This window comes from Chrysemys picta, chromosome 8, assembly GCF_011386835.1.
Source record: "Chrysemys picta bellii isolate R12L10 chromosome 8, ASM1138683v2, whole genome shotgun sequence".
NCBI lineage: Eukaryota > Metazoa > Chordata > Testudines > Emydidae > Chrysemys > Chrysemys picta.
Genome location: NC_088798.1, coordinates 98974490 through 98997923, shown reverse-complemented (window position 1 = coordinate 98997923; position 23434 = coordinate 98974490). Strand labels below are relative to the sequence as shown.

The 23434-nt window shown below is 43.2% G+C and overlaps 2 protein-coding genes across 4 annotated transcripts in view; both read right to left on the bottom strand.

The window, feature by feature from the left end:
- Positions 1 to 376: 376 nt before the first annotated feature.
- CAMLG (calcium modulating ligand) lies at positions 377 to 12465 on the bottom strand. Of its 2 annotated transcripts, XR_508519.4 has the most exons (5): positions 11697 to 12043; positions 8311 to 8768; positions 7580 to 7645; positions 4388 to 4509; positions 377 to 3626 (listed from the first exon to the last, which is right to left on the bottom strand). XR_508519.4 is itself a non-coding variant. In XM_005309445.5 (4 exons), exons 1-4 carry the CDS (start codon positions 11872 to 11874, stop codon positions 3435 to 3437), a joined length of 894 nt encoding a protein of 297 aa, XP_005309502.2. In that variant the 5' UTR covers positions 11875 to 12465; the 3' UTR covers positions 377 to 3434. The 2 variants fall into 2 exon arrangements, 1 of the variants encoding a protein (XP_005309502.2); XM_005309445.5 differs by lacking the exon at positions 4388 to 4509 and having other exon boundaries at positions 11697 to 12465.
- A 4363-nt stretch (positions 12466 to 16828) lies between these two features.
- SEC24A (SEC24 homolog A, COPII coat complex component) overlaps positions 16829 to 23434 on the bottom strand; it is a 50752-nt gene continuing 44146 nt past the window's right edge. For both annotated transcript variants that reach the window (XM_008166411.4, XM_005309446.5), the window contains exon 23: positions 16829 to 20198. In XM_008166411.4, coding sequence (XP_008164633.2) covers positions 20084 to 20198 — 115 coding nt within the window. In that variant the 3' untranslated portion in view covers positions 16829 to 20083. The remainder of the gene's footprint in view (positions 20199 to 23434) is intronic.

The following is a 23434-nucleotide window of genomic DNA, read 5'->3' as shown; positions in this document are numbered from 1 at the left end:
GTAAGTAACCATGAGCTTCCCCCCTTCAAAGTGTTACTCAGGCAAGCATTGTATCTTCTGGGGTCTTATTAATGTCATTGGGATACCTGAACAAGTACAGCTTTGTAGAATGGGAGAAACAGAACCGAGCTCTGCAGATAGGGAAACTGAGGCAGGGGGTTCAACTACTCATTGAAAGCATCTGAGCTGGGATTACAACTAAGGAATTTCCAGCTCTTAGTCCTGTGCTCAAATTAAACAGTTTACTAATACAAGACCATAAAACTTAGCCCTTTTTTGATGTTCCTTGTGGAATTGGCAACTCGTTCAGAACATTAAAGCAGGAGATCTCAATTAATAAAAAGGGTGGCTTCCCAAGCACAGTCAAACCATAAGAGAAGGTGGTAACAAGCATAAATTTAATAAATTTAATAGAAAACAACCAGTGTCGAAATAAAGAAACATTAAAGAGCATATTGTACATGAACAGAGAAAATGAGATCATGGCGATTGAATTCATCCTCGACCAAGCAATGAAAGAATTCCATCTTATGAACATTTGCCCTATCAGCCCTATGCTTCATTCGTTAATTACAGCAGGGAGGAGGGTTATATGCCCACCCTATCTTCAGCAGGATTATATGTCTGACAAAAGTATTCTTTTCAGAGTCAAAATTTCCATGTTAAGCCTCAGAGCAATATTCCTTCTGGCACCTATGAAAAAAATCTGGTTTAGTCATTTCCAAGTTATAGGAATGCAAAAGGAGTAGAGTGCAGAAAGAATAATAATCTGTATGCCAAGGTGCTTTTCTAGGCTTAACTAATTACAATGAAACCATTCTTAAAAGCTGAAATATTAGTCAGGAATAATGAGAAATTCCGCATTTTTAGACCCTCCATAGGACTAATATGTTGCATTTCTGCAATACTTGTTTATGTGCTATATAATCCTGAAAGTTAGGTCACGTATCATTTTTTGAGCAGACTCATTATTTACATTTCAACAATGGTTTGAAAAGCCCCTATCTGAATCTGTTGACTGAACCTTTTAACATGTCTACTTTTGTGCTAAGACAAGGTGGATGAGGTAATATCTTTTACTGGACCAACTTCTGTTGGTGAAAGAGACAAGCTTTCAAGATACACAGAGCCTCTTTTACCAAGGGTACGTCTACACTTACCGGAGGGTCCGGCGGCAGGCAATCGATGTTCTGGGATCGATTTATCGCATCTGGTTTAGACACGATAAATCGATCCCGGAAGTGCTCGCCGTCGACGCCGGTACTCCAGCTCGGCGAGAGGAGTACGCGGCATCGACGGGGGAGCCTCCCTGCCGTGTCTGGACCCGCGGTAAGTTCGGACTAAGGTACTTCGAATTCAGCTACGTTATTAACGTAGCTGAATTTGCGTACCTTGGTCCGAAGTGGGGGGTTAGTGGGGACCAGGCCTAACAGAAGTTGGTCCAGTAAAAGATATTAACTCACCCACTTTGTCTCTCTCTAATATCCTGGGATCAACACAGCTACACTGTCACCACAAACTGCATTGGTGCTATCAGACCTAAATCAGAATAGTTTACAATCTAGCCCTAAATGTATACAATTGGCTGGCCAACAAAAACAATGGTAGTGCAAAAGAACTGAATGTAGTGTAGACTCAGAACATACGATTCTTTTTCATGCCATAGACATAGGTCTAACAATTGGCTGAGAAATACAGAATTAAAATTATAATGCAGATAATTTTAGTTGAGAAAGATTAGGCAGAAAGCACAGTCTTGTTTACTTTAGCAACATGTAGCCAGATTTTTGTTTGTTTGTTTGTTTAGGAAGCAAAACTATCACTGTAGACAAGCACCAATAAAATTATTGATCCTCTCCAAATTAAAAAACTGATATTGGCCTATTTCACCAATAGACAAGCTACATGGTGGAGGTAACACCTAGTTCAGATGCAGCAGAAATAATTGAAGATGGCCAATGTGAAGGGGTGGCTAGCTGGGATAACACTTCACATAGCCCATTCCTTCCTCTCAATGTGTCACATTTCTATGGGATTGAAAAGGTAGCTCACTTCCCCCTAGAGAGAGAATAGTATTTATCCGCCTTGGCGGCCTCCTAAATCCCTCCTGTCTGGTTTTACATGTGCTCCTAACAGGTACCACTTTCCCCCTCAACACATTGATCTTCATGTGGAAATAAACTCAAAACAACATGGCAATAAGAAAATGTTTTTTCCATTGCCTGTTTCAGTAGTTCAGATTTGAATAAGCATGGCTATTGTGATTTATTTGGGGGGACTTCAAACCAACATGTAGAACAAAGGAATAAGCAAGTCAGTCAATATATAAATAGCTCTGCTGAATGCCAGCCAAAGGTTGTTATGCTGTTGAGCAGTAGCAGTATTAAGCAGCGGAGCAGAACTCCCATGCAATTAAGATCCTGTTTACATGCAAATGTCTTTAGTAATAAACACAGGGAGAGAAATACAGAAAAGATATACATAGTCAAAATATGTAGTCCCCTGGTTAACTAGCGGTTGACCAAAACAACACAGACATTTTTAATAAATATGAAGCAACTGCTTTAGACTCAGGCTTCTTGAGTGCTGCTTTCACTGTAGAAAGTGAACCCTCTAGAGAGTAGTAAACCGAGGTCAAGATGAAAGTGTGGGTAAAACTAGGGTTAGGATAACTACTAGGATTAGAGAGCTGCCAAATGCTCAGGGAAACATTATGAGATTAGCATAGTTTCTAAATATGTCTTCTTACTTCTTGAAGAACGACATTTGTAGGACAACAGGATTTTTTTGCTTAGTAGTTTTGCTCCGGTTTCCTCACTTGAAATCAGTCATGGCTATAACAAATAACTTATGCACAGAGAGAATGAGGACTTCAACTGAGAGCAAGACAGTGAGGTGGCACATCACCAAACTGCTGCAGAAGCAGCAGGCGTGTGGGCTGAGGCTATTTTTGTTCAACATTCAAAGTTTGAACAATAGAATGTCTGGGTACATTTTACTTTATTTAAATTTAAAAAAACAGAAGTAATACACAGGGAGCAGTCTTTAGGTAAGTCCTGTCACAATGTATAAATAGTTCTGTTGAGAGCACACCAGTTCTGTTGTGTTCTCACACTACCAAGTCAACAAGAAAGTGACACAATGTAAGTGATGCTTGGGGTACGGTGAAAAGGACATCTAACTAAATAAGCAAAAGATATAAATCACTGACACTTGCACTCTAATCTCCACATTAGAAATTGAATAAACTGTACTAATACAACCCCAAACCTGGGACCCTGTTCTTCCATTCATATGAGTGGATTTAACCGCTTTCAAGCATTTGAATAGGTAAGAATTAAGTAAGGTATAAACCGGTGTGGCATACCCAGCGATATTATAGGAATACAGAACGGAAAACTTTTATGCAACTACTGTATTGAGTTCTACAGACATCACGGCACTTCAGAACCAAAAAAAACAAGCAGTTCATGGCAGAAGATAAAAGTAAAGAAATAAACACAGAGATCTGTGAAAATGTCTCCCATTTTGCTATAGGTATCCATGGAGCGACTAATCACTTCTGCAGGGATTCCTGACAGTAAAAGAGCAGCAGTTAATACCGTAGTTTTCATCTTCTTTTCACTCTAAACATCAAAAAACAAAAACAGTGATTACTAAATTATTTCATCTGTCACAATCCAGTTCTGCTTAAAGCAACACACCTACCTTTAAGCCAATACCTGAATATTTTTAGTATGTTTATTTGTTTGAATTGTCAGTATAGATAACATACATTTTATCCCCCTGTGAAGTCTTGTATCCATTCTCTGCAATTGTGCTCTAGGATTCTGAACATTTCTCTCATTGTCTTTGCAACAGATTCACGCTGAGATGGCTCCAATATTCTCCCAAACCACCGTGGAAAATAGGGAAGTCTGAGTTAGTTTAGCTATGCTGGCAAAACTTCCTAGCACAGACATAGCTTTTGCTGGGAAAAAATGTGCTTTTGCTGGTATAGCTTATACCAGTTCCCTATATAAACTACACTGGCAAAAGCACTTTTTTGCCAGTATAGCTGCATCTACACTAGGACTCTTGCCATTATAAAAATGTCAAAGATTATATCCCTAACGGACATTACTTTACCAGCAAAAATTTCTAGTGCAGACCTGCTCTAAGTTTGGGAGGCTTTCATCTATCCTTTCATTTCAAACTATCCAACCCTATTTTTTATTCTCAAACTGCCACTGTGTGCTAATCCTGTGACAGCAAGTCCAGACAGCAAGACTCAGCTTCAGCAGTAAATGCCACTGGCTGCTATGGAGGATACAATCTTCTCTCATCTTTCTAGACATCATGGATATTATATCTCCCAAAGACTGACAATGGAAGAGTGGAAGCTCACTTGGTGCGTCATGCTTATTTTGCACTGTAAGCTCTTCAGGGCTGGAACCGTCTTCACTTGTATTACTCAGTTAAGACCAATTTGATCACGTCCTCTTGGGAATCTGAGATCTTGATCCTTTTCTAATGCAGAAAAATTATTTAGTTTAAAACCTGACCCCACGTGTGGACTCCAGCAAGAGTATCTGGGACTGCTACTTGATCGTTTTATTCTTTTATCTCAGAGATCCCAGTGAGCAGTTTTGGGAGGGTGCTTTTCTGCCCTGAGGATGATCTCATGTGGGATGCCGCAGGTTTCCACTATGCATAGAGAGCTGAAAGGACGGCTAGCAAGGAGACATGCAGTGAATTTTTTTTGTTTTTAGTATCCTGACAATACCCACTTTGTATTTTCAGGTCATCCAACACAAAGTGCGATAAAGCATCTTTCTGTGTCTGATTGAGACTGGTGCATGAGGAGAACAAGCTAGTTTACCTTAGTTTTATACCCTTGAGCTTTATGACCAGCTGGGGCAAGAAGCCAGGAGCTATAATGAAGACTAATCAGATTGTTTGTCCCCACTGGTTGTCACTCAAGGGTGCAATCAGTAGTCTTGTTATATTAACAGTTGATACTGGATAATCCTAACAATGATGATCAAAACTACTTTTTCCCCATCTTTTTCTGGTTAGAGAGTGTAACCATCTCTTGATGCAACCCTGCTACTGTAATCAATGCCTTTATCATCTCTAAATTAGATTATGACCATGTGCTCTATTTAGGGCTACATCTTAAATGCATTTGGCAACAACTATCATAGAATGATACTTGCTGAGCAGCTTTTCTCTCCATGAACACACATACACTGGCTATCAGGCTGGTTTCTGGGTCAAGTTCAAGATGTTGGTTTTGACCTAGTAAGCCACAAATGGCATGGCACTTCTCTCTCCATGCAATACTGCTTCAGATATCATCAGCACAGGTGATCACACTGGTGCTCCATCAGTTTTCTAAACGAAACTGCTGCAGAGCTCTCTTAAGAAGGGCCATGACCACCTTCAAATTCACTCCCTTCTCAGTGGTCTGAAATAGTTTGAATCTGTTGACCATTAGGAGGCCTTGACAATTCCATCTCTTAAAACGGGTAATAGGAAAGGGCTGAGACTGTAAGGTTAAGGTTTTTGTAGGATGGGTGAATTGGCTACTCTCTGTGTTACAGGTTGTGGTTTAAGTTATTTGTCAAAGGTCCTAAATTCTAGAATAGATGTCTGTTTGGCATTTTATACTGAAATTCATTTTTGGGAAGGCAACATTAAGTTGTGTGAAATTTCAAAATGTTGTGATCTATTATGGTTTAGTATTGCAACTTACTATTGTACAGTATAGGTAAATCAAGCCATTTATGAATATTTAAACAGTCTTATACTCATGGTATCCCAACATTTTTATAAAGCAACAAAAATGGACACCGATAGCAGAATGACCTGCGTAAGTATTAGTAATTATTTACTAAGTAATTAGCTCACACAAGATTAATCATTATAATATATTTAAAATGAGGGAAAGGGGTTTGGCCATTTCCTCTCAAAATGTGCCAGGAAAGCTGTACTTTCCACTTAGCTAGCCCAGAGATGGACCAACAGGCCTGTGGTTTAAAGTATCATTAAAGCAACATACACAATGAACGGTAAATGTTGTCAGCAAGCATATTATTTTCAAATTCAAAAAAGTCACATCTTAAAATATTACAGTTAAATAACTGAAATTAGAATCATGGAAACTAGAGTTTAAAAAAATCTAATGGGTGATCTAGTCCAGGTGCTCTAATCCAGGATGAATCCCCTTAATACACTGTCTGGTGTTGTCTGCAGATCAGTTTAGAATGACTTCTTGAAAGTTCACTGTTTTCAATTACATCTTACCTAAGAAAGCCCAACCACTCATTTATTCCTACAGTCTATAGTTAATCTACTATTCCTTTGAAAAGGAACATTAGAATTTTAAACTATGGATCAAGTATTAGCTGACCTTCCTTTACAATGTAGGCTGATAAAGACATCAGCTAAGCAGTCACTTAATTGTAATTAACCAGGATAGATATATAAAGCAAGGGATACAGTTTCCTATTGATGAACAGGAAGTTAGGCAAGTAAATAAATCCTCACATTTCAAAGTCTTCCACCTTGACTTCTGCCCTACATTTAAACAGTTATTAGTAAGTGAATTCAGTGACCTTGAAAATGAAGGACTAGGGTTTAGTTCACACAGAGGGGAAAAATTCTGTTAGCTCGAACATCTCACGCACATCATCTGTGGATGAAACCACACAACAGTGACCGCAGATAAGTACCGTATATACTCGTTCATTAGCCCGTTCGTTTATAAGCCGACCCCCCAAAATGGACAGGTAAAAATAGCAAGAACTGTATGACCTTGTCATAAGCCGACCCTATATTTCAGGGGTTGGAAAACTTTGGCTCCTGGCCCATCAGGGTAAGCTGCTGGCAGGTTGGGACGTTTTGTTTACTTGGAGCGTCTGCAGGCATGGAGCCCCTCAGCCCCCTGTGGCCGCAGTTCGCCGTTCCCAGACAATGGGAGCGGCGGGAAGTTCCCACAGCTCCCATTGGCTGGGAACGGCGAACCGTGGCCACAGGGAGCTGAGGGGCTCCATGCCTGCAGACGCTCCAGGTAAACAAAATGACAATTTATTAGATATTCAATTAAATGATTCCATAGAGGTTAAAATCATCAAGTTTTGGTGTAGACCCGTTTATAAGCCGACCCCCGCTCTTTGATGCATCACTTTTTAACCAAAAATATTCGGCTTATGAACGAGTATATATGGTACTGCATGGATGGAAGGTAAATGCTTCATAACACAAAAGAAGAACTAAAGTCCTCTTTTGACCAGATCCTTCCAATGGTAGTATGACTAAATGTTCACGAGGCACAAGAACAAGACAATAGAACTCATTTTCACTCGAGGGTTTAACAGGATTTGAATTAAGGTCCTGACAATTTAAAGGCTAGTGCATTAATCCACAATAATAGGTGCCTTTCATTTCACTACCTTAAAATGAAAGGGGGCCATATTGATACATCAATTAGTCACTTAATCCTGTTGTAAAGTACATTCTGTACTAGCTGGGCCCATGCTAAACCATTCTCAGTTTTAAAGATTTTAAATTAATCTTTTCTGAATACTGATCTTACCTTTGGAAAATATTTGGACAGTCCCATATATGCAAGTTGTAGAGTAAGAAATGGTGCAAATATTGACTGTGAAGATTGAAGAGAAAACATGAAAATTAGTTAGACAAACAAGGATAATTGGGGAATCACATTAACTTACTCTTCCAAGGAAAATGCCATTTGTGTGTAATAAAATTTCAGTCACTGCACTGCAAAATAAAATAACCATTTTTATGAACACTGGTTGCCTAAATAGATAAATTTAACCACTAAGGAGGAATAGCTGCATAAATTCTCTTAGGCCCTGACCCTGAAAGGAGATAGACATAGGAGGCTTTACAGACTTACCAAAGATTGTTGCCACAGTTACAACATCAATGCTGTCTAAAGTCAACCCAATTACTCAGAAGATGGTATTTTGTGCTAGCTACATACTTCTAGATGAGATTCCAGCTGGAGACACAGGCAAATGCTTGAAGCATTCTGGTGCTAATGTTCTTAGTCTCTAGGAGATGAGGTTATAGTTTGCACTTCTCTCAACTGCTACCTACTGGCTGCACTACCCAGACAGTGCAGGTTCTTGAGGCAGGCAGTCATCTCAGAAGGTAATGACTGCTCAGGGCTTATATAAGAGAAAAAGTTCCCTACTCATCCAGTCACCAACTACAGACAAGGGCCATGTTGAATTTCATGTTACCTCTAGAAGAGAACTAATGTGGGATTTGCAGCAACAAATATTTTTCTTAACTCACCAAGTACTTGCACACAAAAGCCCTAACTCCTATGGCAAGAAGCGCACATCCCACCAATCTAAAAATGCGAAAAGAATCAAATTCCTCCACTGCATTCCCATTCTCTTGACTAGGCTTCTCATTCATCAGCTGGTTTCTTAGCTTCATAGCTTCATCAAATCTTGATAAGTATTGATCTAATCCATGTCGAGGTGCTCTCTGTGAAGCTTCTGATGCCAGATCCCCTCTGCTACGATGCCGGAGCTCGCTGGTACCATCGTTACCAAGCTCAGGAGTTTTACTGAACAAGTCCTTTTTATCTCCTTTGAGCTCTATAATGCCACTTGTGTGGTCAGATGTTCCTGCCAAATTACAGACAGAATCACCAAGCACAATTCGCTTTGAAACTGCAGGAATAGGGAGGGAGTTCGATTTATCTTGCTCATGTTGAAGTTTTGATTCTGTGTGACTTTCATCATCTGAAGAGGAGAAACAAAACATGAAGCATGTTATTCCCACTGAATATTTAGATCAGCCTCTCAGCCTGCTGGATTTTGGGCATCAGGTTGATGTATTAAATCATTTTTGTGAAACCACAGCTTTACTATTGATAACAAATACGTTCAAGCTTTTCTTCACAGCATTTTATAAACAGTATTTAACTAATCTTCCTAAACCCCCTGAGAAGTAAATGAGTGACTATCAGCAGTCCCATTTGACAGATGGAGAAACTGAGGCAGTGGTTAAGTGACTTGCCCTAGGCAATAGAAGACCTCTGTGTTAGAGCTAGGATTAGAATTCAGGCGTTCCTGACTACTACTTCTATGCTCAGACCATTACACCATGTCTCCTGGTGGAAAACAATAAAAAAACATTGCATAAAGCCAGCTTCAGCATCAAGACAAAAATCTGTTATCTTGACAGTGACTTCATAAGATCCATCCTTTTATTTTTTTATATATACATTTGCAATGGGCTCTAAGAAGCTCAATGACTTCCCTCTACCACCATACTGACTTCCATAGGTGCATATGACACTTTCCAAAATACAAAATATACATTAAAACCCAGCAATAAAGAGTTTATAAAAACTGTAGCAGATGTTGTACAGACAATTGAAGAATGCAGCCCAAGTGTCAGCACAGCACAGTCACTCCGCAATGAAAAACCAAGTAAAAGCACTGGGTGTGAGGAGAGACTTGAAGAATGACATCTGGAACACAGGAAGCAAGGGGTTATTTCAAGCAAAGAGAGCAGTGTAAAAGAGACATAGAATTCAGAGTAAGTGAAGCAGACAGAAGGAGCATTAAGAACCATACGCAACCTAGAAGGTATGGAAGGAAACAAGCCAAGATGTAGTCAATTGTGGAGCTGCAGAGTGCTAAATGAGGACAATGACCTTTCATTTGGTGGGGAAAGAGAAAATGCAATTAAAGGGTATTCCAGTCATGGGTATTAAACCAGAAAAAAAGAAAAACTATAAGAGAAGTATTTTTCATAATCAAAATTTAGCTTATTAATTAGAATGGTTAATGAAAGTTGGAGACAAATACAAACTGGATTGTTTAAGTGAAGCAAATTGTAATAAGGGCTCTTAAAGGCTCCCGCTAAAGTCCTGGGGTGGCAAAACAACAGGTGGAAAGGTCCCAAACAAGGACTGTAAAAAGCGACAGAGTCCTGTGGCATCTTATAGGCCAACAGACGTATTGGAGCATAAGCTTTCGTGGGTGAACACCCACTTTGTCAAATGCATGCCGTCTGTGACTCTCTGCCTGTGCTGACACTTGGGCTGCATTCTTCAATTGTCTGTACAACATCTACTACCTTCTTTAATGCCATCTGCAAAACTGTCAAGAAGTGGTTACTCCTTATCAAGGCAAAAGGAATAAAGAATATTGTTAAAATGAAAGCCTTACTTACAACTTTACATTTCTAACGCTTTAACTTTTTGTTTTTCTGTGTCTTTAATAAAATATTAAAAAGATTGAGATGGCGGCTACTATAATGGGAGTAAACCAACGATAATTTCACACAAAACTCCAAACACAACATTAAACAGGATTAAGTGTGAACAGTGAAGAAGAGTTTTATTAGCATTCCTTTGTTGGGCCCAAGGAACCCCCAATCAGCACAACAGGACACAATCCTGCCTACTCCTGTACAAGCAGAAAATTCCATTAAAGTCAATGGCAATTGTGTGTGTAGAGTCCTTGCAGGATCAGACCCTTAAATTGTAAATTATTTTTAGGGGGCAGGAGGAGGACACACACACCCCTTATTTTATGTGTATACAGAGCTATATACATCTATGGTGCTTTATAGATAATAATAACCCTAATACACTAAAGGGCCCTGAACAGAAGTTTAATGTGATTCCAAATATATGAAACACGGAAGAAAAGAATATGACCACAAGCAGCAAATCTCAACAACACTAAACTGGAGTGTGCAGAAGTCACCTAAACTATTTTAGAGAGAGCAGAAAATGCTGAGGTCAGTGAAAAGATCGCCAGATACCATCCCTCACCCACTGAGGGAAATCACACAGGCATTTGTATGCTGCACTGAGGTGTGTTTCTGCACAGCAAAGTGGACTCCTCCAATCTCTGCAGCAAAGCATGGGCAGAAGAGGAGTGAGGATGTAACTACCACAAAAAAAAACCCATCACCGATAGCACAGTCATGCCCCCACCCATCTTGGTGGGGAAGAGTGTTTTCCCCGCTCCCGGAGAGGAGGAAGATGTCATAAGGAGGAGGGAGAGAACTTGTTCACCTTAGCCTCTAAGGATAGAACCAGAAACAATGGGTTTAAACTGCAGCAAGGGAGGTCTAGGTTGGACATTAGGAAAAAGTTCCTAACTGTCAGGGTGGTTAAACACTGGAACAAATTGCCTAGGGAGGTTGTGGAATCTACGTCTCTGGAGATATTTAAGAGTAGGTTAGATAAATGTCTATCAGGGATGGTCTAGACAGTATTTGGTCCTGCCATGCGGGCAGGGGACTGGACTCGATGACCTCTCGAGGTCCCTTCCAGTCCTATAATCTATGAATCACTATACATCCCCAGAGCCCCTCGCCTTGCCTAGAAGCAAGGTAACAAGAGCATGGCTGTTGTGTATCATATACCCCAAAAGCTATGGGGCTAGCCACAGCCTCCAACCTATGCTGGCTCTATCTCCCCCTGCCCCTTTTTTAATGGGAGGAGTATCCCCAGCAATCTCCAGCCCAGTCTGGCTCCCTTCAGTGGCAGGGTCCCCCCCCAGCAGCCTCTCCCTCTTGCCTGCCCCCAGCCCCTTCCTCAGTGTCTTCGTGGAGGCCACAGCCCCTCACCGTTGGCCTCCCGTCGGGCTAGGGCTGAGCGACACCCGGCCCCCACCTTGGCCCCCCAATGTCTCCCCACCTCTTACCCTTCACCCCGCCCGGCCGGTGGAAGCCCATGATGCGGTTGATCCTCTCCTCCGAGTTCAGCAGCAGCTTCCTCCGCCGGAGCTCGGCCCGGCGCTGCGACACTGAGAGCACTGGGGGGACCCCCAGGGGACCAGAAGCAGACCCGCCATCCACCCCGGCCAGCGCCTCCGGCTCCATCCGCAGCAAAAACAGCACAAGCGGCTCCGCCCCCCACAAAACAATGGGGCCTGCCAGGCCTCGCCACCTCCCTCACGCCTAGTGCGCAGGCGTAACCCCCGCCGCCATCCTAGAACCGCCTCCAACTGCTGAAGCAATAAGCGCCATCTTGGATGAGGGCAGAGGCCACAGGAACTGGGAGTGACGTCCCGCCAGTAAACCTCGCCAACCCCCGCACCTTTCCGGACTTGATGCCCACAGTAAAGATGGCGGCTCCGGCCTCGGGATTGCCACACAAAGAAAGAGCGTGAGGGGAGGCGTGTCGCAGCAGCGCTCGCCAGCTAGGTGACAGGGCCGGGTGCACCACGCGGCAGAGGGGAGGGCCCGGTGTGATTAGAGTCAGAGCAACCACCTGCTTCCGCGGGCGAAACGGCTCCCCGCGGGGAAGGGTCCCGGCGGGCGCCCTACCGAGGAGGCGGCGGCACAGCAGAGGGGACAGACGCCACCGGCCGGGAGGACAGGCGCCTTCAGTCCACAGGCCCGTTGCGCCCCGGTCGGCGATCCAACAACCTGGCCGCGCGACCCGCACGCAGAGCCTGCCCCAGCGCTTTGTCTAGCGCGGTGCGGCGCGCGAGAGGGTGAAGTCAGAGCTGCCTGGCGTTGGCGCCTGGCCAAAGGCGCCCAGGATTGGCCCGCGGCTGAGTGTCTGTGCCGGTGCCTAGGGGCTAAGTCATCGCGACGGCCCGGTTTGTGTGCCTCAGAGGTGGCAACTCTAGAGCTCCCCCCATCAGACACAGGGCACCTAGCTGTGCCTGGTCCCACCGCTCCCCCCATCAGACACAGGGCACCTAGCTGTGCCTGGTCCCAGTACTCCCCCCATCAGACACAGGGCACCTAGCTGTGCCTGGTCCCACCGCTCCCCCCCATCAGACACAGGGCACCTAGCTGTGCCTGGTCCCAGTACTCCCCCCATCAGACACAGGGCACCTAGCTGTGCCTGGTCCCACCGCTCCCCCCCATCAGACACAGGGCACGTAGCTGTGCCTGGTCCCACCGCTCCCCCCCATCAGACACAGGGCACCTAGCTGTGCCTGGTCCCACCGCTCCCCCCATCAGACACAGGGCACGTAGCTGTGCCTGGTCCCAGTACTCCCCCCATCAGACACAGGGCACCTAGCAGTGCCTGGTCCCAGTACTCCCCCCATCAGACACAGGGCACCTCGCTGTGCCTGGTCCCACCGCTCCCCCGATCAGACACAGGGCACCTAGCTGTGCCTGGTCCCACCGCTCCCCCCATCAGACACAGGGCACGTAGCTGTGCCTGGTCCCAGTACTCCCCCCATCAGACACAGGGCACCTAGCTGTGCCTGGTCCCACCGCTCCCCCCATCAGACACAGGGCACGTAGCTGTGCCTGGTCCCAGTACTCCCCCCATCAGACACAGGGCACCTAGCTGTGCCTGGTCCCACCGCTCCCCCCCATCAGACACAGGGCACCTAGCTGTGCCTGGTCCCACCGCTCCCCCCCATCAGACACAGGGCACCTAGCTGTGCCTGGTCCCACCGCTCCCCCCCATCAGACACAGGGCACCTAGCTGTGCCTGGTCCCAGTACTCCCCCCATCAGACACAGGGCACCTAGCTGTGCCTGGTCCCAGCACTCCCCCCCCCCCCCCATCAGACACAGGGCAGTTGGCTGTGCTCACTCACCCCCCCACCAGACACAGGGCAGTTGGCTGTGCCTGGTCCCAGCACCCCCCCCCCCCATCAGACACAGGGCAGTTGGCTGTGCTCACTCACCCCCCCACCAGACACAGGGCAGTTGGCTGTGCCTGGTCCCAGCACCCCCCCCCCCCCCATCAGACACAGGGCAGTTGGCTGTGCCTGGTCCCAGTACTCCCCCCATCAGACACAGGGCAGTTGGCTGTGCCTGGTCCCACCGCTCCCCCCCATCAGACACAGGGCAGTTGGCTGTGCCCGCTCCCCCACACCAGTCACAGGGCACCTAGCTGTGCCTGGTCCAGGGCCGGCTCCAGCATTTCTGCCACCCCAAGCAAAAAAAAAAAAAAAAAAAAAGCTGCGATTGGCAGCAGCAATGGGGGGGCGGAGCCAGGATCGGCAGCGGCAGGTCCTTCGCTCCTAGAGGGAGTGAGAGACCTGCCGCCCCCGAATTGCCGCAGGTGCCGCCCCTCTCCCTTGGCCTCCCCAAGCACCTGCTTGTTAAGCTGGTGCCTGGAGCTAGCCCTGGCCTGGTCCCACCACTCCCCCCCATCAGACACAGGGCAGTTGGCTGTGCCTGGTCCCACCCATCAGACACAGGGCAGCTCGCTCCTTTGAGCGCCAATTCTCTACAAAGGGGATCTCACACGCACCCCCGTCCTTAATGTTTGAGGCTCCAGCAGCAATAGCGAGTGACTATCACTATGATGACAAGTACAGAAATGACTTGCACAGGGGAAATCCTCAGACAAGGCTCATTGTTACAAAAACCAAAAGTCAATTCTTCCCGAATCTGTCACTCTGTGTACTCGCCTCTGTCCTTCAGGGTATGCTCTAATTACTGCCCAGGGGCTGGAAAATGACTGAAAAAAGCAAGTGTCTCTGACTAATAGCTTTCTTTTGTTAATACACCTCACTATATTCTCAGCATCCAACCATAAAGGGCTGATTGTAGCCCAGGGACCTTTGTGTAGGAGTAGAGGTACTAAATGGCAAAATGCCAATTTAGGTAATTCCACATGGTTTAATATTCTCCTGTAGATTCAACTGAGGCAAGCGTTTGTTTGGATTTACTACCCTAAACTCTTGCACATGGCTACTGTTGAACCATTGCTGTTTCATGCAGATATATTATCAATTGTTTAGATCATGAAGCACTTTTAGATCCTTTGTCAGTAAAAGGCAAGCTACTATTTTACAGTGTTCTGAACTAAACATTCCTGGAACTCTGTACTAATATTTAATTTGAAAGCATTAGGTCAAGTTTAATCAAACACTTTCCACAGAAATCCATTTACTGCCCCATGTGCCCGACAATTAAATTTAGCCCACTGAAATGCCTGAATTAGCTCATTGCTATTCCTATTTTTGGGTCAAGTTTTCTATGGATAATAGCTACGGCAATTGATAATTTTTATCTGTTAATGTACTTCCCCATTGTACCTTCATATTCAGAAATGAGTTTTTCCTAAGTACCCCCTGTAGGAAAGAGAATGAGGTGCTGTTCATTAGAGAGATGGCAAAATGAACTTTTTAAATAGGTAGTAAAATCTAGTCTGGTAAACTATTGTATAGCCAGGTGTCCCAAAGTATATTGGGAGAGAGTGAGTTTGTATACAGTTACTGCACTGCCGGTGTTCATACAGACAACCTCAAAAGGCTGAGTACTTAAGAAAACAGCTCTTAGAGGAGAAAAATGCTGACAAGAATTCCAGAGTTACAGCTCTTCTCAAAGTGCCATGGGATCTTTAGTTCCACCACAGATGTTCAGTATGGCTTTTGAAAGATTGTATCTTATTGCCGTGGCAATTTCCTATGTTTGCAAAAAACAGTGGGAACGTTAAATATGACCAAGTCCCAGGAAAGGGCTTAAAATCCACCCTACTTTTAACCCAAAGAGGGCTAACTAGACCATAGTATTTACACAGTACTCTTGTCCTAGTTCAAAACTCATGCAACTAACACACATACACGTGGAGATGGGCCTGAAAACTCATGCAGCTAACTCACTAGAGATGGGCCCGAATTGCAAACCTCTCTCAACTCCCCAGAACTTAAGGAAAATTCACATCTAAACTTCACAGTGCAGTCCCATCTCTAGTAAATACCTAGCTGAAATACTGTTTTAACCTCATGTTAATGCTCAAGATGATGAGAATCTTTCCTTTAACTAATGCCCTAATCTGGTATTAAGAGATCCATGTGCTGCTAAAGGTTTCGTGCAGCAGATAGGAGTAAAATACAGGTGCTGAACATTCTGAAACGTAGCAATTCCCATACCAGATAAACCATCTATTTAGTCCAGTATCTTCTCTCAGACAGTGACCAGTACCAGATGCTTCAGAGGAAGATGTAGTAGATTATGAAATCGACCAGCCTATAGACAACTTTTTTTCCTACTCCTTTGTTGGTTGTAATTATTTCCTTTCGTTACTTTTAAATCTGTTGCCTTTCACATTGAGTGTTCCTTTTTCTTGTATTATGAGACAGGAGGATCAGTAGTGTCCCATTTACCTTCTTCTCTACCACCCAACAGCTGTGTATGTTCTATTTGTGCTATTTTTTTTCTCAATAGCCTGACCACATTTGAATATAGCATTCCAGGTGAGAATACCTTTATTTATATAATGGTTTATTTTCAATGTTACTTTCTACCCTGTTCTTTATACATCCTAAAAGTGGAAACAGCTGCTCAATTCACAGTGAATTGAGTTGTCCAGGACTTCCAACTATTTTTTCTGAATGGTTACAAGTAACTAAGAACTCAGCTGTGCGTATGAGTAGTTAAATTTATCCCTTCTTATGTATGTTATCTTTGCATTTGTCAATACTTAAGTTTTTCTGCCACCATGCTGCACACTGGAGATGGAGCTACTAATTGTGTCCCAAAAACACTTGCTTTACTCTAAGAAAAAAATTTACAGTGACAGTCATCAAATGCCTCGGTGCAAAAGCCAGTACATCTGATTTTTCCTTGTTTGAAGTTGATTATAAATATTGTGCAGTAACAAAGTGGAATTTTGCCAGTGATTGCAATTACGTAACAGAAATGCTTCCATCTTTTTCTCCTGAAATATGAAATCCCCCAATCTTTGTACCATTTACAGATTGACAATTTTAGCAAGTTACAATTTTTTCCTTTAGCTATGCAATTACCGTTACTGAAGTTACTAATGCAACCAATGGGAAAAAATGTCACCCAGTGATTGGTCAAATATGGAATCCCACTTCTGTTTATTAATTAAAGGACTGATGGACTTTTGTGAGCACTTTCAATTAGTTTTATTGAGTAGCCAAATCTTTTAAATTAGCACAGATAAAATAAGCATTTGCATGTGTTACAAATGACTTTTTACAGGAATAAAACAGTGAAAATTACAAACTGTAAAAAGGAGGACAAGTAAATCCTGTCTCAGATTCAGAAGGGGCAAGATTTATAACTTCATGCTGAAGATCTGTGTCTGAGTTTCAGAAAACAAGGATTTAATATTACAATATTATACACTACTTTACAAAATTAAATTTATAAGGATTACATCCCTAATAGTGAACAAAAAGCTTAAAATCACATTTGATGGTCCCTTATATAACAGCCATTCTGCATCTTTGATTAGAAATTGTTAAGAAATTAACTCTGAATAAAAGAAATGTAAATCTTATTCTAGTTATTGCAAAATAGTCTATTTAGACTGATACTCAAATATATTAAATTATAAAAGATAATGTATACAAATTAAAATGGATGGTACTGATGTTGACTGAATTAACATTAATGTGTCAAACAAATAGTTAAACCTCAGAAACTAGAAAAATAGAGTATATGTGCTGTGGTACGGTTGTCACATTAAGACAGAACAACCAAGACCACCCTTGCCTGTTTAAGATCTTAAAATAAACAAGTTATCCTTGACATTTGTAATACAGTGAGAAGTGTGGCATAGGCAGTTTACACACCGGTATGCTCTGCAATGATGTAAGAGTAATACAAATTGAAGCAGCATGTTTTGTCCTCCCCTGCATGGAATTAAACTACACATTCAATATTGCAGAATATTTCTTAAATACAATATGGACATTCCAAAAGCATTCTACTTCAAATGGGTTCGTTTGCTCGCTCGTTCATAAGTTTCACAGAGAAAAATATTAGGGATCCTAACTTGAAATGTTGTTAGTTACTGTATTGGCATGTAGACTGACATTCATAACTGTTATCCTGGTTTACATAAAGCAAGTGACACTCTCTGAAACAGACATATTTAAAAATGTAAGTTTATGGAATATAATGACAAAGTATGTGGTAATAATAAGAAAAACCAAAGGCTTTGGGTCTGTTGTGAGATGCATGGATGATTTCCAACATCCTAGTGGGTACATTTTATCATCACGTGCCTGGAGTGAGGAACCACTTAATAAAACTGTGGTTGTCTGAATGACTGATTCTCATTTAAGAAATAAAAAATGTAGGATTTAAATGTGCGTGAAGCCAGAAATAAAGTAATCGAGTAAATTTTAAAACATAATTTTCCCCTATGTACTTACAATATATTTTCACATGGACTGAAGATAATGCACAATCTTATAAAAAACTTTTGGGAAATACATTTCCACTAGTCATGTAGACACAGCAGGCAGGGTGTTTAAATAATCTTTGGGAGAAGTAAATCTGTTCCAAAATGCTCTTTTGAAAACATCACAAAAATCAGCACAAATGATAGTGGCTTTTTTGTGCTCAAATTGCACAAGATGTTTCTATGAAGAAACAGCTGCTTCTCCCCTGCATTGAGGTAACTCCTGTCAGTCAATTATACTGTAAGTGGAGCAGAAGCAGACGAATGGCTGCAGAAACTGTGATCCTACCAGATCCTGTTAAATCCTCTTTGCAAAACCTTCACAAGTTTACTAGCCTAGGCACAATATCTACTTGCCTACCTTTATAGTAAACATTTCACTCATCAATGAAAAGTTACTTGACCCCAACAAGGAGATTTTTGCAAGTCTCCTATAAAAGTGTATGAGCATTAACATGAACTAAAAGCAAATTAAAGTAGACAACAATTTTTCCACATCACAGTTCTTCCATGAGCATATAAGGGGCAGAAACTGACTAGCAACATAAAGAGAAACAGCCTGTCATCTACAGATTGCTCCCCAACCAATGTACTTTAATTCCCATGTACTTTACACATCTTACATTTAAGAATACCAGCTTTCTATAAATCCAATTTCCATGTTTCATTTGTAGCACTTGCAGGTCTGTCAGTTAAATTAAAACATGTATATTGTGTGCACACATGTCCTGGAATTAGGCTTGTTACATAGTTCAATAAAAAAAAGATTTCTGAGAACTTTAAATATATTAACTGAACTATAAAACACTTCCTACCAATATGTTTTTTCCCCATTTATTTCAAGAGCAAAATGATTACTTCTACTTGGATTCAGTTTTAGATGTCAAACAAAATATTCAGTGCTGTCTCAAAAATATATTGATAAATTAAGGATGAAATGCTACCACAGCCTCATTTCACAAAACAATCATTTTATGGGCCTAACATTTAGTTAACCTAAATTAGAGCAGAAATCTAATGTAACGCACGGAAAGGAGCAGGTGGTTTTATGCTTTTCCTTCTTCTCCCCCACTTTCCTGCCATTTAATGAACTATTAAGACAAGACCAACTCATTATTTTTAACTACAAACACAAGGCTCAGTGTCCGTCTTAGCCCATTTTTGCTGCCAGACCACTTGATTATAGTTTTCAGTTTACACAGTATGCTATGCCAACTTTGTCTTTCAGTTTAGGTACAAGAATATTGATGCATTTAAAAGCTTTTTAACAAATTACTTCAGTCTATCTCAATCCAGCTAGGTCAGTTTAAGCTACCTTTAGACCTATCCAACATAACCATTTCTAGAACATTACATTCTAAAATTTTCACAATTTTTTTCCCAAACATTTGTTCATTTCACAATGAGTTGTTTCATTGCTACTTTAAGTGTACCAGGTAGCTCTCTTTTTTAAAAGAAATGTTCAATCTTTAATCAGTGGATATACTGTATCATAAAGACAATATAATTTCCCTGCAACTCAATCATATTGAGGTTTTAAATCTAGCAGCAACCCTCCCCTCTCCCCCCAAAAAAGCAAAACTAAAAGTTACAGAAATATACATTTTGAACAAAGAACTCCATTTTACAAAATGTATTTCACCCCTTCAATATTGCCTTTGCCAATGTACTTCATGCTGCAACTGCTTACAGTAAAAGCATAATTTGCAGCAAATTAAAGATCCCCAACCTCTTCAAATATATTTTGATTTTAAAAGTACAATATTATGTAGTTGCACATATGATTCTCAGTTGTGGTCCTTTATTTGCTTTACTTTGTTGAAATCACAGTGAGAACTTCTCATCCACTGCACCAGGCCACAAACTTAACAAAAGATATTACAAGCACAAGTGTTCTTTACTGCAGAAATTTTCATTAAGCAAGCGAGCCATACAACCCAGTGGTTCATTTATTCACTTGCTGCTGTATATGCAAGAGGAACTCATAGTATGATAAGGCAGATTCTGTTCTGTCTTCTATCATGTTCTGTAGGAAACTTGATTTCAGTGGACTTTCATCCCTTAGAAATAGAAATAAAATGACTGAGTGAAATGAAACATTCACTAACCTCTACAGTACAGTATTTTTAAAGTTATAGGATGAACTAGCATTTTGAAAGCTATTTAAAAATAAGTGCATCAACTGGTGAAGTGTAAATGAAAAGCCAGTACTGTAGCCCTCACAATCATTCATACCACAATATTGCTGGATAATGTTCACATTTAATTCACTAAAATGTCTGCTGTTAAACACAGGCAAGCTGGTTACATTTATAATGTAAGAGCCCCTCAATACCACCTGGTAGAGGGCCCACTCGTCTGTAAACTCCCATCAGGTCTGACACTTTATACGTTATCGCTTCCCAGCTCTTTGAGCTGTGGTCAAGTGAAAAATTTATCTGTAAAGAGTGTCGTGTGTAGTATCAAATGAGAGCTGGTGACCTGGTAGCCAATAATCTCACTGTGATGTTTGTACAGATGGTGTGTAAAGAGTCGTGTGCTGGAAATAAAATCCTAAAATGTTTTGGGGGCAGACTTGATAAACAAATTGTCCTAGACTAAGGCAGAGGAAGTTACTGGTCTGTAACTGGAGGTTCTTTGAGATGTGTGGTCCCTATCTGTATTGCACATGTGGGTAGGCAGGTGTGCCATGCACCTGAATCCTGAAGTGTTTCTTAGCAGTATCCACTGACCAGCACCTGTATGTGCATCCCCTCATGCTCCCAGCCGAGGGTATAATAGGTAGTGCCTCTCCAGTCTCCCTCTTACCATCTTGGAATGCAGTCCGAAGCAGAGGGGAGAAAGAGCAGGTAGTGGAATACAGATAGGGATCACATATCTTGAAGAAGTTACAGGCAAGTAACCTCTCTTCTTCAAGTGATGGTCCCTATGTGTATTCCACACGTGGGTAACTCACGAGCAGTGATCAGTACAGAGGTGGGTGTGAGGATGTCAATGGAAGCGTGGTCTGCACTACAGCCTAGCCCGCTATCGCTTGTGCAATAGTGTATTGCGTTGTGAACGTGTGGACAGAGCGCCAGATGGCTGCACGACTTAGGTCTTGCATCTGCCAGTGAAGCCGATGTGGTGGCTTGCACTCATGTAGAGTGAGCTGTGACTCCATCAGGCAGGGGTACGCCAGATTGTTTGCAATATTCACAGATGCTCCCTGAGACCCATTTGGAAATTGGTTTGGAGGAGAGGCCTTGACCCTTGAACTGTTCAGCGATGTGCAAAAAGAATTGAGTCCTGTGAAGGTAGAAAGCCAGTGCATAGCAGACATCAAGGGATTGTAGGACCCTGTTAGTGGGGGAGGTGGGCAGTTTGGGGTAGAAAACAGATAGGTGGATGCACTGATTTAGGTGGAATTCCAACACTACCTTTGGGAGGAATTTAGGGTGGAGCCATAGGGACACCTTGTCCTTGTGGAATATAGTGTGAGAGGGAGGGTGATCTGTCATCATGGCTCCAAGTTCACTGACCTGCCTGGCTGAGGTTCTGGCTACCATGAATGTCACTTTCATCAAAAGGTGGGAGAGTAAACATGTTGCCGGTGGTTCAAAGGGTGGCTTTGGGAGGGCAGAAAAGATGAGATTAAGGTCCCATGGGGGTGTGGGCTTCAGAACTGGTGGAAAAGTGTTAATGAAGTAGACAGTGGTGGGGTATGTAAACACTGAGGTGCAGTCCGGGGGGAGAAGAAAGACACTGATTGCTTTCAGGTGCAGCCCTACAGAGTTGATTACTAGGGCGAGAAGGTAGTCTAGGTCGACTGGTATAGATACCACACTCAGTGAGTGACCGTCACATTGAGCCCATACTGTGAAGCATCTACATTTTGCTCAGTAGCATGCCCTGGTGGATTCTCTCCAGCGCTCTGGGTAAAGATTTGCCACACTGAGGTGGAGCATGCCTGATCTACCCTCGACCCTCATCCAAATACCAAGCTGTGAGGTGAAGAGGGCCGAGATTGGGATGCCGGATTCTCCCGATCTTATGAGACTAGATCCGGGAGAGCGTGAAGGCAGAGCGGCGTTCAGGTGGAGAATCTGAGGAGATCTGTGAACCAGAACTGACAGAGCCAGAATGAGGCTACGAGCATCACCGTGGCTCTGTCTCAACAAATCTTGCGTAGTACTTGCAGCAGGAAGGGAATGGGAGGAAAAGAGTAACAGAGGTGGTCTTCCAGGGGAGGAGGAGAGCATCGCCCTGCAAATTCTTCCCTATTTCTACTATGGAGCAACAGGGGGGCAGCTTCTGGTTCTTCAGGGTGGCAAATAGGTCCCACTGAGGGGTGCCCTGGTTCTCGAAGAGGTACTGTAGCGTGGCGTCATGTAGCTCTCACTCGTGATTGAAGTAGAGAGTCCTGTTGAGCGCATCGGCCAGGGAATTCTGGGTGCCTAGGAGGTATGTGGCTTGAAGCATTACGTTGTTTTTGATGCACCAGTTACAAAGGCGGACGGGCTCGGGGCAGAGGGAGGAAGACATGGCGCCGCCCTGCTTGTTTACGTACACCACTGCTGCAGTGTTGTTTGAGAGCAGTTGAATGTGGAGGGGCTGAATGAGCAGGAGAAAGGCCTGACACACTGAACAGACTGCATGGAGCTCTAGCACGTTTATATAAATCCTGCCCTCCCGTGGCATCCACACTCCATAGGCCATGTGGTGCTCCACGTGGGCTTCCCAACCCGTGAGGGAGGCGTCAGTTGTGATGGTGACCTGTGATATGGAAAGGGTGAAGGGGGTGCTGATCATCATCTTGGGAGGATTGGCCCACTACGTGAGTGAGGCTACCATGGTCCAAGGAACTATGATTATGACCAGCATATGGTCTGTGCTGCTTCTGTAGATGGAAAGGAGCCACACTTGGAGGCAACACATGGCCAAGGAGGGGGAAGGGGGAGAAGAGAGAGAGAGAGAGAGAGAGGGGCAGACCGTGGTGTGAGGTCTATGATGCAGGTCCACGATGATGGACATAAGTATTGAGAAGTAGTCCACCATGAGGAAACCTCTCCCTGCAATGGAGTCAAGACGTGCTCTGAGAAAATATCATCTGTGTAGGTATCAATACTGACTTTTCCTTGTTGACACAAATACCTAGAGATGCCAATAGAATGCTAAGGGTGAGGATCGCGGCAGCTACTTCCTGGCACGATAAGCACCACAAGGAGACAGTTGTTAAGGTAGGGGTATACTGAGCAGCAGAGGCGGTGCATTTGGACTGCCACCACAGCGAAGACACTTGTGAACACTCTTGGAG

Excerpts from the sequence above, each read along its gene's own strand:
- CAMLG (XM_005309445.5), bottom strand. The coding sequence starts at position 11,874 with ATGGAGCCGGAGGCGCTGGCCGGGGTGGATGGCGGGTCTGCTTCTGGT. Across the intron at positions 8,769-11,696 it reads CCGGCCGGGCGGGGTGAAGG|ATGATGAAAGTCACACAGAA; the intron begins GTAAGAGGTGGG and ends TCTCCTCTTCAG. Across the intron at positions 7,646-8,310 it reads CTTTTGTGTGCAAGTACTTG|TCAATATTTGCACCATTTCT; the intron begins GTGAGTTAAGAA and ends CAATCTTCACAG.